This window comes from Plecotus auritus, assembly GCF_963455305.1.
Source record: "Plecotus auritus genome assembly, chromosome: 8".
NCBI lineage: Eukaryota > Metazoa > Chordata > Mammalia > Chiroptera > Vespertilionidae > Plecotus > Plecotus auritus.
In genome coordinates, this window is record NC_137782.1 from 97,205,133 (window position 1) to 97,219,881 (window position 14,749).

Here is a 14,749-nt window from a genome sequence, read left to right on the forward strand (position 1 = left end):
ACACACCTGTGGCTGTTTCTCAGTTTAGAATAGGTGTGCAGTTGGGCAAAGCACACGATTTAGCCTTCCTTCTTTTGTGAGCTGGTCAAGAAACCATGGCACTAGGACATTCCTTAGAAAGGAAGGAACCAGTGGTGCCACAGAGGGGTCCGAAGAACAGGGAATACGTCAGGGATGGCTAATTCCTGGACTCACTTATCCCTTTAGTCTGTTGTTCTATAAAATTAAGTGATATATATCTGGTTTTGCTTGGCTTATTCAAGAATGTAGGAGAAATTAAACCTTAAATTTTAAAAAAGAGTTGAAAGAAAAAAACAGACTGTCAACCCAGGATTTCATACTCAGAGAAAACATTATTTGAAACAGAGAAATACAACCATTTTCGGTAATCAAAAGTGAGGCCTCCACCACCAGCCGCTACCAGGTAAGTGCTGCGCTAGGACAGGCCTCAGGAGGGCACCGAGAACACCGGGAACGGTAGAGAAGTAGGGACAAATCAGAGATGATGTTTTCTCTTCATGTAATTTAGCTTAAAAACAACTGACAGTTTAAAGCAAAATTACCTTTCTTTAGGGTTCGATCCCTAACTATATATAAAGATATGCCAACAAGCAAAGAAGGAAACTGACACGGCGCTGGGAGTGACCGTCCCGTGCTGATCCCTGTCCCGTCCAGTAAGAATAGCTCTCCTGTGAAGGCCCTTCCCCTGAAAGTTATAATCGCCCATATTCTTCTCAAAGCCAGTCTAAATCTCATCGTATTAAACCATGCGACTAAACTTCTTAGGCAAAGAACTCGTCTCCTGTGATGTTCACAAATAAGACGATTTTAATGTAAAGTGTCAACCACGCATGTGAGAACACCCATTTTCCTACGTGAGTCTGACTACCCAAGGGGTGAGCTGCCAGGTGCCCCACGGCCCCCTCCAGCCCCCCACCCCTACACACTGCTGTACCTCGGTCCCGGAGCCCGGTCCCGGGGAGTCCACTTTCCGCTTCTTGCGGGGCCCGATGGCTGCCAGCGCGGTGAGATTGGCGTCACGTTGCCTCATCTGCGCCAGCTCCTGCTGCTGCATCTGTGTGAAGAGGGAACAAGGATGGTCACCTCATGTGCATTTCCTGCTCTCAACGAAGTGATTCACAGACAAGGGGTTAGCACAAATTTTCTAAATTAAAATTTCTTTCATGTTTGAACCGTGTTTTTTTTAACAGAAAGCGTATTTTACAATCAGAAAAACAACAAACCAAGAGGTGCTCATCGTAGAAAGCTCTGGACAAATTTACAAGTACAGACTGAACGCACCGGTGAGAAAGTGCACTAGCTCTGAAGTGGGCAGTCAGCTCAGAGAACACCTGGGTGAGCACTTAGCTCAGAGAACACCTGGGTGAGCACTTCAAGCGTCTACAGAAATGCTGCCTCACCAACACCATCACTAACCCACTCTTCCGGGACACATTTCGGGGGACCGGGACAGGTCCCAGCAGCCGAGAAGGCTCTTCCCCCCTAAAAGCCCCTCACCTCTTTCGCCTTCTGTTTCAGCCTTAATTGTTCTGGATCCTCTTGTCTGGAGCGAGACTATTTTTCAAAGAGGGAAAGAAGAAAGATAAGTTATGACCTAAATGTTCACGACATGGCAACACCGAGGTTGTAACAGGAGGCACACTGTTTAAATGCTGAAAGCCAAAAGATGAAAAGCTGTGTTGCATGTCATGGGGAATAAAACAAACATAATTCTTCAGAAAACAATACCCATTTGGACATAAAAACTAAGATACAGTCTCTGATGTGCCTGCCAGCCTCAGGAACCTGACTGGGTAGGACACAGGATGCGCCCTGCCCCACGTGCTATGGCTCCTGAGGCCTTGCGCCCCATCCCCACTCCTAACTGCACCCCAAACACCACTCCAGCCCCCTAGGAACCCCGAAGGCATCTGTCGTCCCAGGATACTCAGGAGCACTTGCCTTGGCTGCTCGCATCAAGATCTCCCTTTCCTGCTCATCTTTCCTCTGTTTTTCAATCTGATCGAGTTGTTCAAAAAATTTGAGCTGAGCCCGAACATCACTCGCCTGCTCATATCTGTCATCATCCTACAAAGAAGGTAAAAATGGTATTTTGATCAATTGGAAACCCAGCTGGACACTCTGCACCCCCTCCCCGGTCCAGTTCCCACAGTTCCGCCCTGCAGACCCTGCATCCGATGTGCTCCCCACGTTTACACAAGGAAAGGTACAGTGAGCTCAAGGGGAGTTTCCACTTTATACACTTCGCTGTTTGTTTTTTTTAAGTAACATTTAAACACTTTTATAGTAACATAAACATTTTCAGAGTAAAACAGCTCTGTGCTTTCGTTCTAACTGCTCTGTAGGCGCTGTTGCCAGTCTATCTTGCTCCTCGGTGCCTGTGGGACAGCACTCACTGGAGTGCAACAAGGATGCATGCTGACTGCTGCTGTGGAGGCCAGGCCTCTGGTACAAGTGACCTCAACAAAACACAACAGGCGATGTTCCAAGTCACCGAGCAGACTGGAGCCCCCCATCTGCAGGGTTAGCTGGAAACCCCAGGGGCAACTGGGTGCAAGACCCATCCATCATGCTCAAGCTAAAAGTCACCTCCACCTCTGCCCCAGCCACAAATCCCTCCGTCCCCTGCCTTGGGGACAGAGCACCTGAGAGCACTGTGCAGCCAAGAAGTGCATCTTCCCCAAACCTAGCTCTGCAGGAGATTGGAACAAGCCAGCAAGGCTGCCTGCCTGCACTGGACAGCAGGACACTGGGTCCGGAGAACAGCACATTACCTTATGAGAAAAATTCTTCTGCTGAGCCGTTTCTGATATTTTTTCCACGAGGTTCTGCAGCCTCTGTTGTGTGGCGTGTGACACGTAACTCACCACGTCGGGGTGCAGTTCTGTTATGCCATGTTTCTTACCTGGGGGTCAGGCAATAGTTCACACATTTAAGCACTTCTTTCTCACCACTTGCTGCCTTGCATAGCCTCGGGGCAGCCCAGGCAGGCGCTGGGCAGAGCACCGTCACCACCGACCTCGTGGAAGGTACGACACGGGCAAACCCATGGTGGGGAGCTGCTGGGAGGGGCAGCTTGACCCCGACTGAGCACTAAAGTTATGGTACCCACAGACCCATGTGGGGACGCAGACACCTGTGACAGCCGTGAAACAGGAACGTACCGATTTCCAATATCCTTCTCTGCAAAGGCGCTGGCAGGAGAAAGGTTTCGTCTTTGCAGGACCGTGTGAGCGTGCCCACCAACTCAGAGTTCGTGGCTAAGATCCTTGCACTTTCTTCCGATAGGTTTACTCCAGCCATTGATGCCACATCGTTAATGTCATCATCGTCCCTTAAGGTAAGAACAACAGATGACTGTGCCAAGCATGGGCTGCAGCAGAAGCACATTCAGGTGGTCCCAATTTAGGGGCAATGAACGGGTGGAGCGAACAGGGGACCCCTTGGAGAAAGCATGGCTAACATCTCCCCAGGCATGCGTCTGCCATCTGTCTCGTGCTCTGTGCTGTCACCTGAATGAGGAAGCCTAGGGGTCTTCTTTGACAGTAACCCCAGTCTTTTAAAGAAATACCCATTCAGAATCAAGGTGGGAGTGAGTCTTTGCATATGGACGGACATGTGCACAGAGCTCCCCAACAGTCAATGCCAAGTTCAGACAGCAAAACCCAACACCCTACTCACTGCTCAAGGAGTTCCCCCAAATGGAACTCTTCTTTAAAAGTCACAGAGCATTGCCCTAGCCAGTTTGACTCAGTGGATATAGCACTGACCTCTGGACCAAAGGGTCCCGGGTTCGATTCCAGTCTAGGGCACATATGCCAAGGTTGCAGGCTCAATCCCCAGTTAGGGGGCGTGCAGGAGGCAGTCGATCAATGATTCTCTCGCATCATTAATGTTTCAATCTCTCTCTCCCTTCCTCTCTGAAATGAATAAAAACACATTTAAAAAAAACAAAACTGTGCTCATTTTACTTTTCAATATAAGAAGTCACAGAGCATTGCCCTAGTCAGTTTGGCTCCATGGACCCTGCAGACTGAAGGGTCCTGGGTTTAATTCCGGTCAAGGGAACGTACCTTGGTTGCAGGCTCCTCCCGGGCCAGGGCACATGCAGGAGGCAACCAATCAATGTGTTTCTCTCACACTGATATTTCTCTGTCTTTTCCTCTCCCTTCCACTCTCTCTAAAAATCAATGGAAAAAATATCCTCTGATGAGGATTAAAAATAGCCCTGACCAGTTTGGCTCAGTGGATAGAGTGTCGGCCTGCTGACTCAAGGGTCCCAGGTTCAATTCCAGTCAAGGGCATGTACCTTGGTTGCGGGCACATCCCCAGTGGGGGGTGTGCAGGAGGCAGCTGATTGATGTTTCTCTTTCATCAATGTTTCTAACTCTCTCTCCCTCTCCCTTCCTCTCTGTAAAAACATCAATAAAATATATAAAAATAAGTAAATAAATAAATAAATAAGACACAGAGCATTAATTTATGTATCACACAATCGCAGACTCTGGGGAGAACTGGAGCTCAGTATGAAGAACTCCTTCCTGAACCACCTGAGGGTATGCTGCTGACCCGACACCCCCACTCGGTGTCCTCGCCGACAAGGGCGCCCCTAAGAGAACCGGTTGCATCACCAGCCGCGTTCAGACCTGCCAAGATTGGCGGACTGTCCCAGGAGTGCCGTCCACAGCAGAAGTCCTGTTCACAGTCACGTCTGGCATTTTACTCGGTGTCTCTTCATCCTCCTTAGGCCTGGAATGCTCCGAAGCCCTTCCTTGATCTCATGCCCTTCACACTTAGGTCACAGGCCACTTGTTTTAACATGCGTCCTCGTTTTCCATCTAACTGATGTCCCCTCGTGACAAGATGCATCTTTGGCAGGAGTTTCACACAAGTTACGTCCGCCACCTCCACAGGGCCTGGGTTTTGTTGGTCCCTTACTAGCGTGTCCTCCAAGCACCAGCCCCATGGTCCCTGGCCTGCTTCCCTACCACCAAGGCACTCTGCCCGCCCCTGTGGTTGGATGTGAGGACCTGGGAGTGTGTGTGCACCTGTGTGCGCTCTGAAACTGGGTGTCCCATTCCTCATAAACTATCAGCTATTCATTTTACGGGCTCATGGCTTCCTGTCTCTGCTGTGAGTACAGTCTGTTCCTACAGATGTGGCCAGCAGGAGGGAGGCCACTCGGAAAACCTCTGTCTGTGAGCTCTGACCCCTGCCTGTGCCCCCTGAACACTGTTCTCTGACCTAAGGAGATGTGCCGAGCCCACCTCACCTTCCCCTGATCCAGCCGAGGGGTCAGCCTTTTCCAGGCACCCTGGTCACTGCAGGAAAACAGTTGCCAGAAGATGAGATCTGAGCACCCGGGTGCTTGCTACCACCAGGTGTCACTGCTCCCGGCTCCTTGGGTGGGCAGAGCAAGGAATTTCCATCTGCTGCTACTTCAGACTTGTCTACACTGCACCAGAAGTAGACGCCACCATGTCCCATTCCAACCCGACACCACAGGCCCACTCAGCTCACTCTGTCCTGCATTTGACTCCCTTCCCTGCCAGGGAGAGGCCCAGGCTTCCCCACCTTCCATCCACTCCCAGTTCTGAGCTACAGTGACCTCACCTCCCATCTCCAGCACCTGCCCCCTCCCCACACCATGGCGCTGCCCTCAAGCTGGGCTGCCCAGGCACATGGCCCCTCGCCCTGCTCAGACACTGGCCGGCTCCGGCCACCTGCTGGCTGTGGGGGGGAAGGTCCCATGAAAGCCTTCTGACCCAAGACATTTCCTACGGCTCCATCACGACAGTCACCACCACAGCCCTTCCTTCTGCCTCAACAGGTTAACTCCACCACGAGCAGGAGCAGGCTCAGAGCTGCGCATCAGAGACCCCATCCACATCCCGAGGGTCCTGAGGCTGAGAGCAGGGCAAGTGAGGCACCCTGGAGGACTGACGCACTCAGAGTACTGGGCTATTCAAGATCGTCACAATGGCTTCTCAATCACCTCAAGCAGGCATTCCTTACCGAAACGAGCCTCCCCCGGGCTCCTTGAGTTTATTTTTCTGCACAGCAGCTGCTTGGGCCGAGACAGCAGAAAGAGCTTTGGTTCCAGGTAACACAGCAGGTTTCACCACCGGGACTGCAAAACAAGGGACACAGGAACCCCGCCCAATGCAGGTGCATGTGTGTCGTGCCCGTGCCCGGCAGAGAGTCAGGGAGGATGCCCCCACCCACTACAATAAAGTTCTTAAAAGCACTTAAAGTTCTTAAACATCAATCAGCTGCCTTAGAAATGGGTTTCTAACCCTAAACCACAGATAAAAGTCTGAATGGCATCTCTCAAGCCTTCACTTGCTTCACCACACTTACAGGTGAAGACTGACCGCACTGAGTAGTCAATGCCACTGAACTGGACACTCAAATGGTCACTTTTGCTGTGTATGTCCCAAAACAGTAAGAAAATTGGAAGACAGGACCTTCAGTGAGTGACCCTGGGACTGCTGCCTCACCTGGCTGCAGTGGGTTCAGCTGGATCTGCTGGGGTGTGGTCAGCACGATGCGGTTGTGAGGCTGCCGGAGGGCCACCATGGGCGTCTGCGTCAGCGTCACCTGCGGGGGCCGGATCAGTGCTCCGGGCTTGGGCGGCTGCTGGATCACCTGGGGCAGAGCCACGTCCCCATGAGCACTAATAGCACCGGGTTCCCAGCTGTCCCCAGCCATCCTCCTGCCATCGCCCCGGCCAGGGCAAGGTCAGGCTGCCAGGATCACATCAGCTTCAGGGCAGATCTGCACCTAAGTGGCCCAAGACCCAGTCAGTGTGGGACGGCTACTTCTCCCGCAGGTCAGAGGAGTTGATATGGCCACCTGAGGCTACAGGTCAAGTTTTTGTTTCTCCTCCACATTTTCTCTAAGGGGGAGGTGGCCTTTAAGCTGGGGGGAGGCTAGATCTCCTACATCCTGCCCTGAACTGTCCCCCAGACATGGCCTGCACCTGGCCCTGGCTGTGTGCCTGCTCCTCTTCCTGCACGGCCTGCATGACTATGTCTACATTAGACTCCTGCCACTGATCACGTGCTCGCCCTCTGTCTCTGCTCGCCATCTACTCATCTACCTGTCCAGTCAGCCCACCTCCTCCATGTCCAGCCTCGGTCTGACCCCCCACACAGCAGCACTCCAAATCCTGGCAGCACCAAGTATCCCCACAGGGGCCAAGCAACACTACAGCCCCTTCTAAAGCCACACAGCTACAGTCCATGTGGCCTCGTTACACCCCTCTGGGGTTGAGGGTTTCAAAATCCAGTGTCTGGCCCTAGCTGGTATGGCTCAGTGGAAAGAGCATTGGCCTGCGGACTGAAGGGTCTTGGGTTCAATTCCGGTCAAGGGGACATGCCCAGGTTGCGGGCTGGATCCCCATTGTGGGGCATGCAAGAAACAGCTGATCAACGATTCTCTCCCATCACTGATGTTTCTATGTCTCTCTCCCTCTCCCTTCCTCTCTGAAGTCAATAAAAACATCTATTTTTTAAATCCAGTTTCTGAATTTTACAAAGGTAACCCGGTGGAAGTGTTCTGGGGCACGCACAGAGGGGACAGGGCAGTACCCTGAGATCAAACTATTTCTGCGACACCTGTGAAAAAGCCCACGCTGTGCCGGATGAGTAAAGCAACGCGCCTCAGGCCTTCAGGTCAGGATGAGCCTGAACCTGGGAAAGCTTCCAGTTTTCACATCTACAAGCTTCAAGGAAACCGGTCAGACTCAGGCCTGGCTACCCACTGCTGACCACACACACACACACACACATCTGCACAGAATCCGGGGAAGCCGAGCGCAGAAGGGTCCCTACTGGTCGACACAGCCTCTGTCTAAAACCAGGGAACACCGGTGGCGTCACTCACACACCCGCACCACAGGTCAATCTCCGAGAACAAATGGCTTCCCATCAGGCTCTCTTCAAGAGAACCCAGCTTTTGTGAAAATCAGCCCCAGAGGTTGCCAAACAGGGCAGCTCTGTACCTGCGTCACATGAAAGGAAAGGAAGTCTGCCCCTCGGACTGAAAGGAGCGTGGAGCTGTCACATGGGCACCTCAGGCCCTGACAGTACTCACAACCTCCCACCACGGGGTCAGCCTGCTTCCTCACCACCGATCCAGGCCAAACCCACTCAGGTTCTAACCTGAGCAGGTGAGAGAGCCCTGCATGGATTTAATTGCCCACTGGGTTACCATGTTGCACCATCATAAAACACACTCCACTTCTACTAAATGCCATGGAGCCTGGGTTGTGTTTTTCTGTAACTGGCTTTAGAGAAACAAAATCTCTTTGAAATTTTTTAATAAAAGCCCCCAATCTGCCTATGGGAGCAAAGACAGCCTTTCTCCAGCTGCAAAGCTCAGAACATGGAATCCAAGCTGGCAGTAAATGAATGACAGCAGCCTGCCACTCCAGCTCCTGAAGTCACCGAGGCCCAGACTTGCTGCACACCCAGGCCCACACTGTGAAACAAAGGCTCATGCAGCTGCCTGCTCATCCAACACCAGCACACACTGTCAGTCTCTTGTATGTGGACCATTGCTCCCAATCAAAGGTAATATCCAGCTAAGAGTCACTATAAACTCACCATGTCCCTGTAAGTCTGGATCACCCCCAACGATACAAGTGCTGGAAGGACAGTGGGTGAAAGCCTACACACTAACTTCATGCTAGTGAGGAATGAATCACAGAATTGTGGGGCCCAGGCTGCTGGCTTAACCATGGAAGCTAACGCCCAAGGCTGTCCTGCAGGTTCCCTGAGCCGAGAGGCAGGCAGGGGTAAGGGGCTGTCGCCTGCATACCAGCGGCGTGGGCTGTCCCTGCTTGCCAACGCCAACCTGTGTGGGCTGCGTGAGGCTGATGACAGGGGGCTGGAGGGCGCTGGTCACAGTGGCCGCCGTCTTCCCAGCTGTGCGCTGGACGGAGCTGCTCAGCACCACGGCTGTGAGTGCAGTGGTGGCCTGCTGGGCAGGTGGCTGCTGCTGCTGGCTCTGCTGGATGAAGGCTGCGGAGTCAGGGGTCAGTTGTCTCAAGGCGGGCAAGCTCCTCTGGGTGAACACAAACACAGGGTCAGCAGGCAGCACAGCATGGAGTCCCCTCTCCGAAACTCAAACACACCCCATTCTGAGGTAAAGTTCTTGAGCTCAAGAGTGTCGGTTTTGCCGGCCAGTGTGCCTCAGTGGGCTGAGTGTGCTCCCCTGCACCAAGAAGCCCCAGGCTAGATTCCAGTCAAGGCACATGTCCGGGTTTGCAGGTTCAATACCCAATAGGGGGCACAGAGGAGGCAGTCAATTGAGGTTTCTCTCTCATTCATGTTTCTATCGCTCCCTCTCCCATTCGCTCTCTCTCAAATAAATAAAAACTTTTTTTCAATAGTGTCGGTTTCAGAGCTTAAAGAGTTACCTCTGGTGTGGGTGGCAGCCTCCAGCACTCACTGACCCTGAGCCCACAAAGATAGAGCAGCACTTCTGAACTACTCTAAGAATGCTGTGGCACCAGAGATTACCTAAGGGACGACCGCTGCTCTTGGAACCCTGGCTCCTCACTGGGGTGAGTGTCCCATCAGCCCTCACGCTCACGGACAACCCATGAGTCGGCCCTGTGCTTGGAGTGGGACGCCCGAATGCCAGCAGTACTGAGGTCCAACTCCCAGAAAAGCCTCTAAGAGGATACCACACATTCTGCTGCAGGCGCTTTAGGCTTTCAACACAAGGTGCCAACTGTGCCCACTCCTCCCTCAGAACAGCATGGAGTTGGACAAGGGCTTTGCCGTTACCTTCAGGAAAGGCACAAGGTAAGGTTGAGGTGAAGAATTAAGTTCTCGGTACAGCCGGCTGGTGAAATCTTCTGCTTCGATTTTTCCATCCTTAAAAATAAAACTCACATGAAATTCCTGCAGGACTGGAAGTTCGCACACACACCTCTTAAGGCTACTCTGGTCTTCTGGTCTCTCTGCCAGGTCTGGGCTGACAGAGGCAACAGGAGAGTCAGCGTGCGTGCTCTGTGCCCGGCCAATGTGGGCATCCCAGGTGTGTGCTGACCAGCCCACCCCTGATCTCCCTCACCGAGCTGTCACTCAACACTGCCCAGCCCTGACCACATGTCAGGGCATCCTGCCAGAAGCCAGAACAGCCTGAGGGAACCTCTCTGGCACAGTCAAAGCTGCGAGCACAGGCGCAGATGGGTCAGGGACGCCTGTCCTCAAGGACAACACTTCCACCAAGGCCCCGAGCCTCGGGGAGGAAGCCCCGCACGGCAGGCTCTGCAGACCCCAGGACAGGCTGCCGTGTCACACGCGGGACAGGGCTGGTGGCGAAGCTCTTACCAGCAGGTGCTGCACCAGCTCCTTCACGTTCGCCGCCGTCTCTGTGGACTGTTTACCGGATGAGGCCAGCTTTATTAACGTAGACAGAAAGTTCTTACATTTCTTCACGTTTTCCATAGTTTCCTGCATTCAAGTAAAAAGACACCTGTGAAAAAGTCTTACAGGGAAATGCCCATCATCACCCTGAGAACTGTTTCTTCTCTAAGTGCTCTCCTAGCCTGCTGGTGGGGCATGGCCCTGGCAGGTGCCCAAGGAGTATCCCCAAGGACACCTGGCCATACAACCAAGAGGGGCCCGGCTCACACTTCCCTCAGCTGGCAATTCCCTCCCTTGGAATGTAACAAGGCGAAAACCACAAAGGTAAAAAGGTGACTCCATCAGATGGCCTCTGCGGTGCTGTTCATCACAAAGAAGAACCGGCATCTCCCCGATGCACAGTGAAAGGGTTACAGTGCGCCACAACTGCTAACGCTGACGGAACTACTTAGCAAAGAAACTGGAAAAAGCCGTAAATAAAGTGGGATCCCAGTTTGAAGATTTATGCACGTGCAGGGAACTACTGAAGTGTAAACCCAAACGGGTAACAGTGCTGTTCTATAGACGCCAACTGCAAACGCTACTGCCTGGGCCTCTGTCACCATGGGGAGCCCTCTGCACACGCTGTCCCAACTGAGGGGTGCACAAGGCAGCACTCACCGTGGCAGCTGTGGAGGTGGTGGTGGCCCCCGGGACAGTCCGCTGAGGTGTCCCCGTCTGAACAGCCGCCGTCGTCCCGATTGAAGCTGTCTGGGCAGCGCCACCCAGAACAAGCTGAGGCTGCAAGATTCCAAAACACAAGGTAAACAGAGGCTGCAGGCAGCAGCCTTAGGTCTGAGAAGAGAACTCCCTGCAGGGGTGGGGCCCCGCTGGCCATGTGTGCTGGGGGACACGCACCCTGAGGACCTGCAGACACAGAGACAGGCTGAGCCTGAGCACTGCAGTCCTCAGCACCTGAGAAGTAGGATGGTGCACCTCCAGCAAAAACTGATAGAAACAAAGCCAATCGCTGGAAGAACCTGGTGCTCAGGAGTCGATCCTGAAAGTCACATGGTGACCAGTACAAATGGCCTTTTAATAAGCAAACTAGGTCTCATCCTCAGAAAGTTCAAAAAACTGCAATGAGAAATGTCACTGCCTGGTCTGCACAGAGCCTGGTGACAAGTTAGCCCTCCTGCAAGGCGGCTCTGGGAGGGAGTGTGCTGGGGCCCTGGCCCCTTCTGCCGGCCAGACCGGCCTTTTCCTTGCACTTCCAGAGCGAGTCTCATCATGAAGTATCACTAATGGGGAGGGGGAGCAACAGGAGAAATGGGTGGGAGTCAGTGAGGAAGGCCCCTTGCTGAATGAATGGACAGCAGCTCCACCCTTGCCCAAGGTCAGGCTCCTGACCGACCATGGTTCTGCAGCAGGGTCCTGACACCAACATTAACTGGCTTTCTAACCGGTCCTCCAATTTATAATCTAGCTTTCAACATTTTCTCTCCAATTTTTAAAATGTCCCTTTCTTAAAACTTCTGAAAGTAGGGGCAGTGCAACCCCTGCCAGAACAGTGTGGCCCAGTGTCCATTAGGGAGCTGACGCAGCCCCTGAACAGACCCCTCCAAGCTCTCGGGTGTCCCAGTGGCCCCAGGTTGTGGACACCAGCTTCGGAGAGGCCCAGGAGCTGCAGGTGGTGACGGGTTTTACCGTCAGTCTATCTTCTCACTTGTAACGTGAAGCATGAGTCATCACTGTTGTCACCAGCAAATATCAAACTCAAATCTCAGGGAGGAAAGGAGGAGCAAACCATGCTGCCATCTCGGGGCAGTGGGGTTTCCTTCCTTCACACGGGGGCCTGTCCCACATTTGCTCCTGCTGGCCCCACCAACTTCCACTCACGAGACACATCCAGACTACACAGAAGCGGACGCCAAGCTGACTGTGCCTCATGCTTTCTGGAAACCCTTTCACAAAAGTAGAATCAGATGCACCAACCAGACAGAACCCCAGGCTGAAGCCTGCATCCTAGAAAGTCCCCAACACCTGGACGACCCTTCCTGTGTTTCAAACAACACTGTCGCTCACTGTAGGCACCACAGGTGAGTAAGAGAAGACACGATCCAGTGGGGGAAGAGTTGTGGTGCTGGGCTGCTCCAGACTCACTACCCACCACTGTCCCTGCCACCTCTGGGCTGTGGTTTCCTCATTTGGAAAAACAGGACAGCACCAACTGCCAAGGGTATCAACACAGACAGCAACGCAGCAAAGAGCCACCCTGGCCACAAAGACACCTGGTGAAACCTGGCCAACGCTGCAGCCCCTGCACAGTGCACGTTCACCAACACCTCACTGCAGCTTGAGCCTCTGCTCTGGACGCTCTGGCCTGTTGGCCCTGGCCAGGTCTCCTCTGCTGTGACGGGAGGGGCCAGCCTGTCCGGGACACCAGCAGCTGAGCTGTTGAGAGCATCACAGCTGTGATAATGACACCAAGTAAGACCTGGGACACGGTCAACGACAGCACTGCCACCATCGGCGCATTCACGGGAAGACAGGTACACACATAGACTCTCTGCACTAGGCTTTCCCTGCTCCAGAGATGCCTTACAATCAAATGCTGATCAGGTGACCCTTTCATTATTCTCTGACAGGGGCAGCTTTAAAGTGCTGCTGGTGCTCAAGTCCATGCGGCTTTAAGGAAGGGGGACCCAGCCATAGCCTGTGCTGTCATCAGAGAAGAACCCCCTTCTTCTACAGCCTTCCTCCCAAAACTCTGCCTTGCGTCCCACTCCCAAGTTCGTGCCTGGTCCCTGTGTGCAGGATGCCGGGCCTCACCTGCACTCCGGGTGAGCGCTGCAGCGCGGCGGCCGGCTGTACCGTCGTCTGGGCCTGAGACACCTGCTTAATTATGGTCGTCGGGGTCACCTGCCGGGCAATAATAGGGGTCCCAGGTGCCTGGAAAACAAGCAAGACCCATCTAAAAGGGGCAAGAGCGTGAGAATTCCCCGCCACCCCGTGCACCCAAAGCAATCCAGAACACAAGTGCGTCCACAAGTTCACTCGCAGTTTCAACAAAGCCACCCTAATTCTAAATGTTTGTTTCCAAAGTAAAAGTGCAGGCTCCCCATCTTTGCTACTACAATGAAAATGCCTTAGACTTCTTTATCAAATCAGCATGGTCCTTGAAAAACACATATATCTGGGAATCGATCCCGTGAGGACTTCTGTGATCTTGTCCACAAGTACTAAAGAGTGACAACGGCACTAAGAAGTACATGTCCCCTGGGTCTAAGACCAGTCACACCTAGCCCCGATGGGAAGCTCGAGTCCTGAGCAAGGTAATTATGAAGTTGGTTTGAAAGGAGATGGACAGCAAATGCTGATGGTCACACAGTGACATGCACAACCAATAGCTAAAGTGAGACCACAGATACCGTACGTCTGCCTCACACTGAACTGTGAGGGAAACTGAGCTGTTCCACTCAGCGAAGGGGCCCTTGTGGGTCTCCCAGCACACGCAGCTGCTGCTGCAGTGCAGGGCGCCACCCAGGGTACGCGCTTGGCATCACGGAAAAGGAGGTCTCCACTTCAGTCACTAACCAGCTCACTAGCTGAGAACAGAGGAAGACGCAGTGGACAAGAAAGCACCACAGACAGAGGGAACGGGATAGTGCTGACACGTGCCCACATGGAAATCATGACACGGACAAGGAACCCAGATGGGGGGCAAGCCCTGCATGCTCTTCAGCATCGGAGCCTGCCTCCCGCCATAGTCTCCAATGCCTGTGTGTGGGGAGGCAGTTCTGTTCAATATAAGTGTGTCAAGTCCTCTATGCCTCCCGATGAGAAGGCCAGTGCTCACGTGTGCCTGCTCTGCTCACTAGCTTAGCACTGCACGTCTCCGCTCAGCCTGGGACCCAGCTCTGTGGTAGAAGCACTAGTACACGGTCCAGTCTGCAGGAGAGGAAACTGAGGCATGGGAAAGTGGAGTCATGGAGAGAGGGCAGCTTTCAGGGGCTCAGAGCCAGCTCTTCCCAGTAAGACTGTCCTGGACACCAGGGTCAGCCACCCGGTGGTGAGGCAGGACGCCTGCCACACGGCCCTCGGCAGGTGCAGGGTGTACGCATGACTCACCTGGACGGTGGAGATCTGGACAGGTGGGGCACTTGTGGGGGTTGCAGGGCGGGGTGCCATGGTGGTCTGAGGCTGGGCCTGGGCGTGGGCCTGGGCCTGCATCTGGGCCAAGGCCTGCTGAGGGATCATTAACAACTGCCCGTTCTCACTGCGCACGAGGACCATACCTGGGAACAAAGGACATCTGGCGTCAGAGCCCGGGAAGCAGTGGCTCTATGGGGAGGCCTAGCGGCTCT

At 53.5% G+C, this 14,749-nt stretch overlaps 1 protein-coding gene across 3 annotated transcripts in view; it reads right to left on the reverse strand.

Annotated features, from left to right (window-relative positions):
* The window catches only part of TAF4 (TATA-box binding protein associated factor 4), a 69,430-nt gene that overhangs the window by 12,456 nt on the left and 42,225 nt on the right, over positions 1-14,749 (reverse strand). For 2 of the 3 annotated variants that reach the window (XM_080686993.1, XM_080686995.1), the window contains exons 3-15: positions 14,514-14,680; positions 13,215-13,334; positions 11,064-11,183; positions 10,368-10,490; positions 9,819-9,908; positions 8,845-9,090; positions 6,522-6,669; positions 6,037-6,151; positions 3,186-3,355; positions 2,796-2,926; positions 1,963-2,088; positions 1,519-1,575; positions 956-1,075 (exon numbers count right to left, since the gene is read on the reverse strand). In XM_080686993.1, the coding sequence (XP_080543119.1) occupies positions 956-1,075; positions 1,519-1,575; positions 1,963-2,088; positions 2,796-2,926; positions 3,186-3,355; positions 6,037-6,151; positions 6,522-6,669; positions 8,845-9,090; positions 9,819-9,908; positions 10,368-10,490; positions 11,064-11,183; positions 13,215-13,334; positions 14,514-14,680 (1,733 nt within the window). The remainder of the gene's footprint in view (positions 1-955; positions 1,076-1,518; positions 1,576-1,962; positions 2,089-2,795; positions 2,927-3,185; positions 3,356-6,036; positions 6,152-6,521; positions 6,670-8,844; positions 9,091-9,818; positions 9,909-10,367; positions 10,491-11,063; positions 11,184-13,214; positions 13,335-14,513; positions 14,681-14,749) is intronic. The other variant, XM_080686994.1, reaches the window with a different exon arrangement.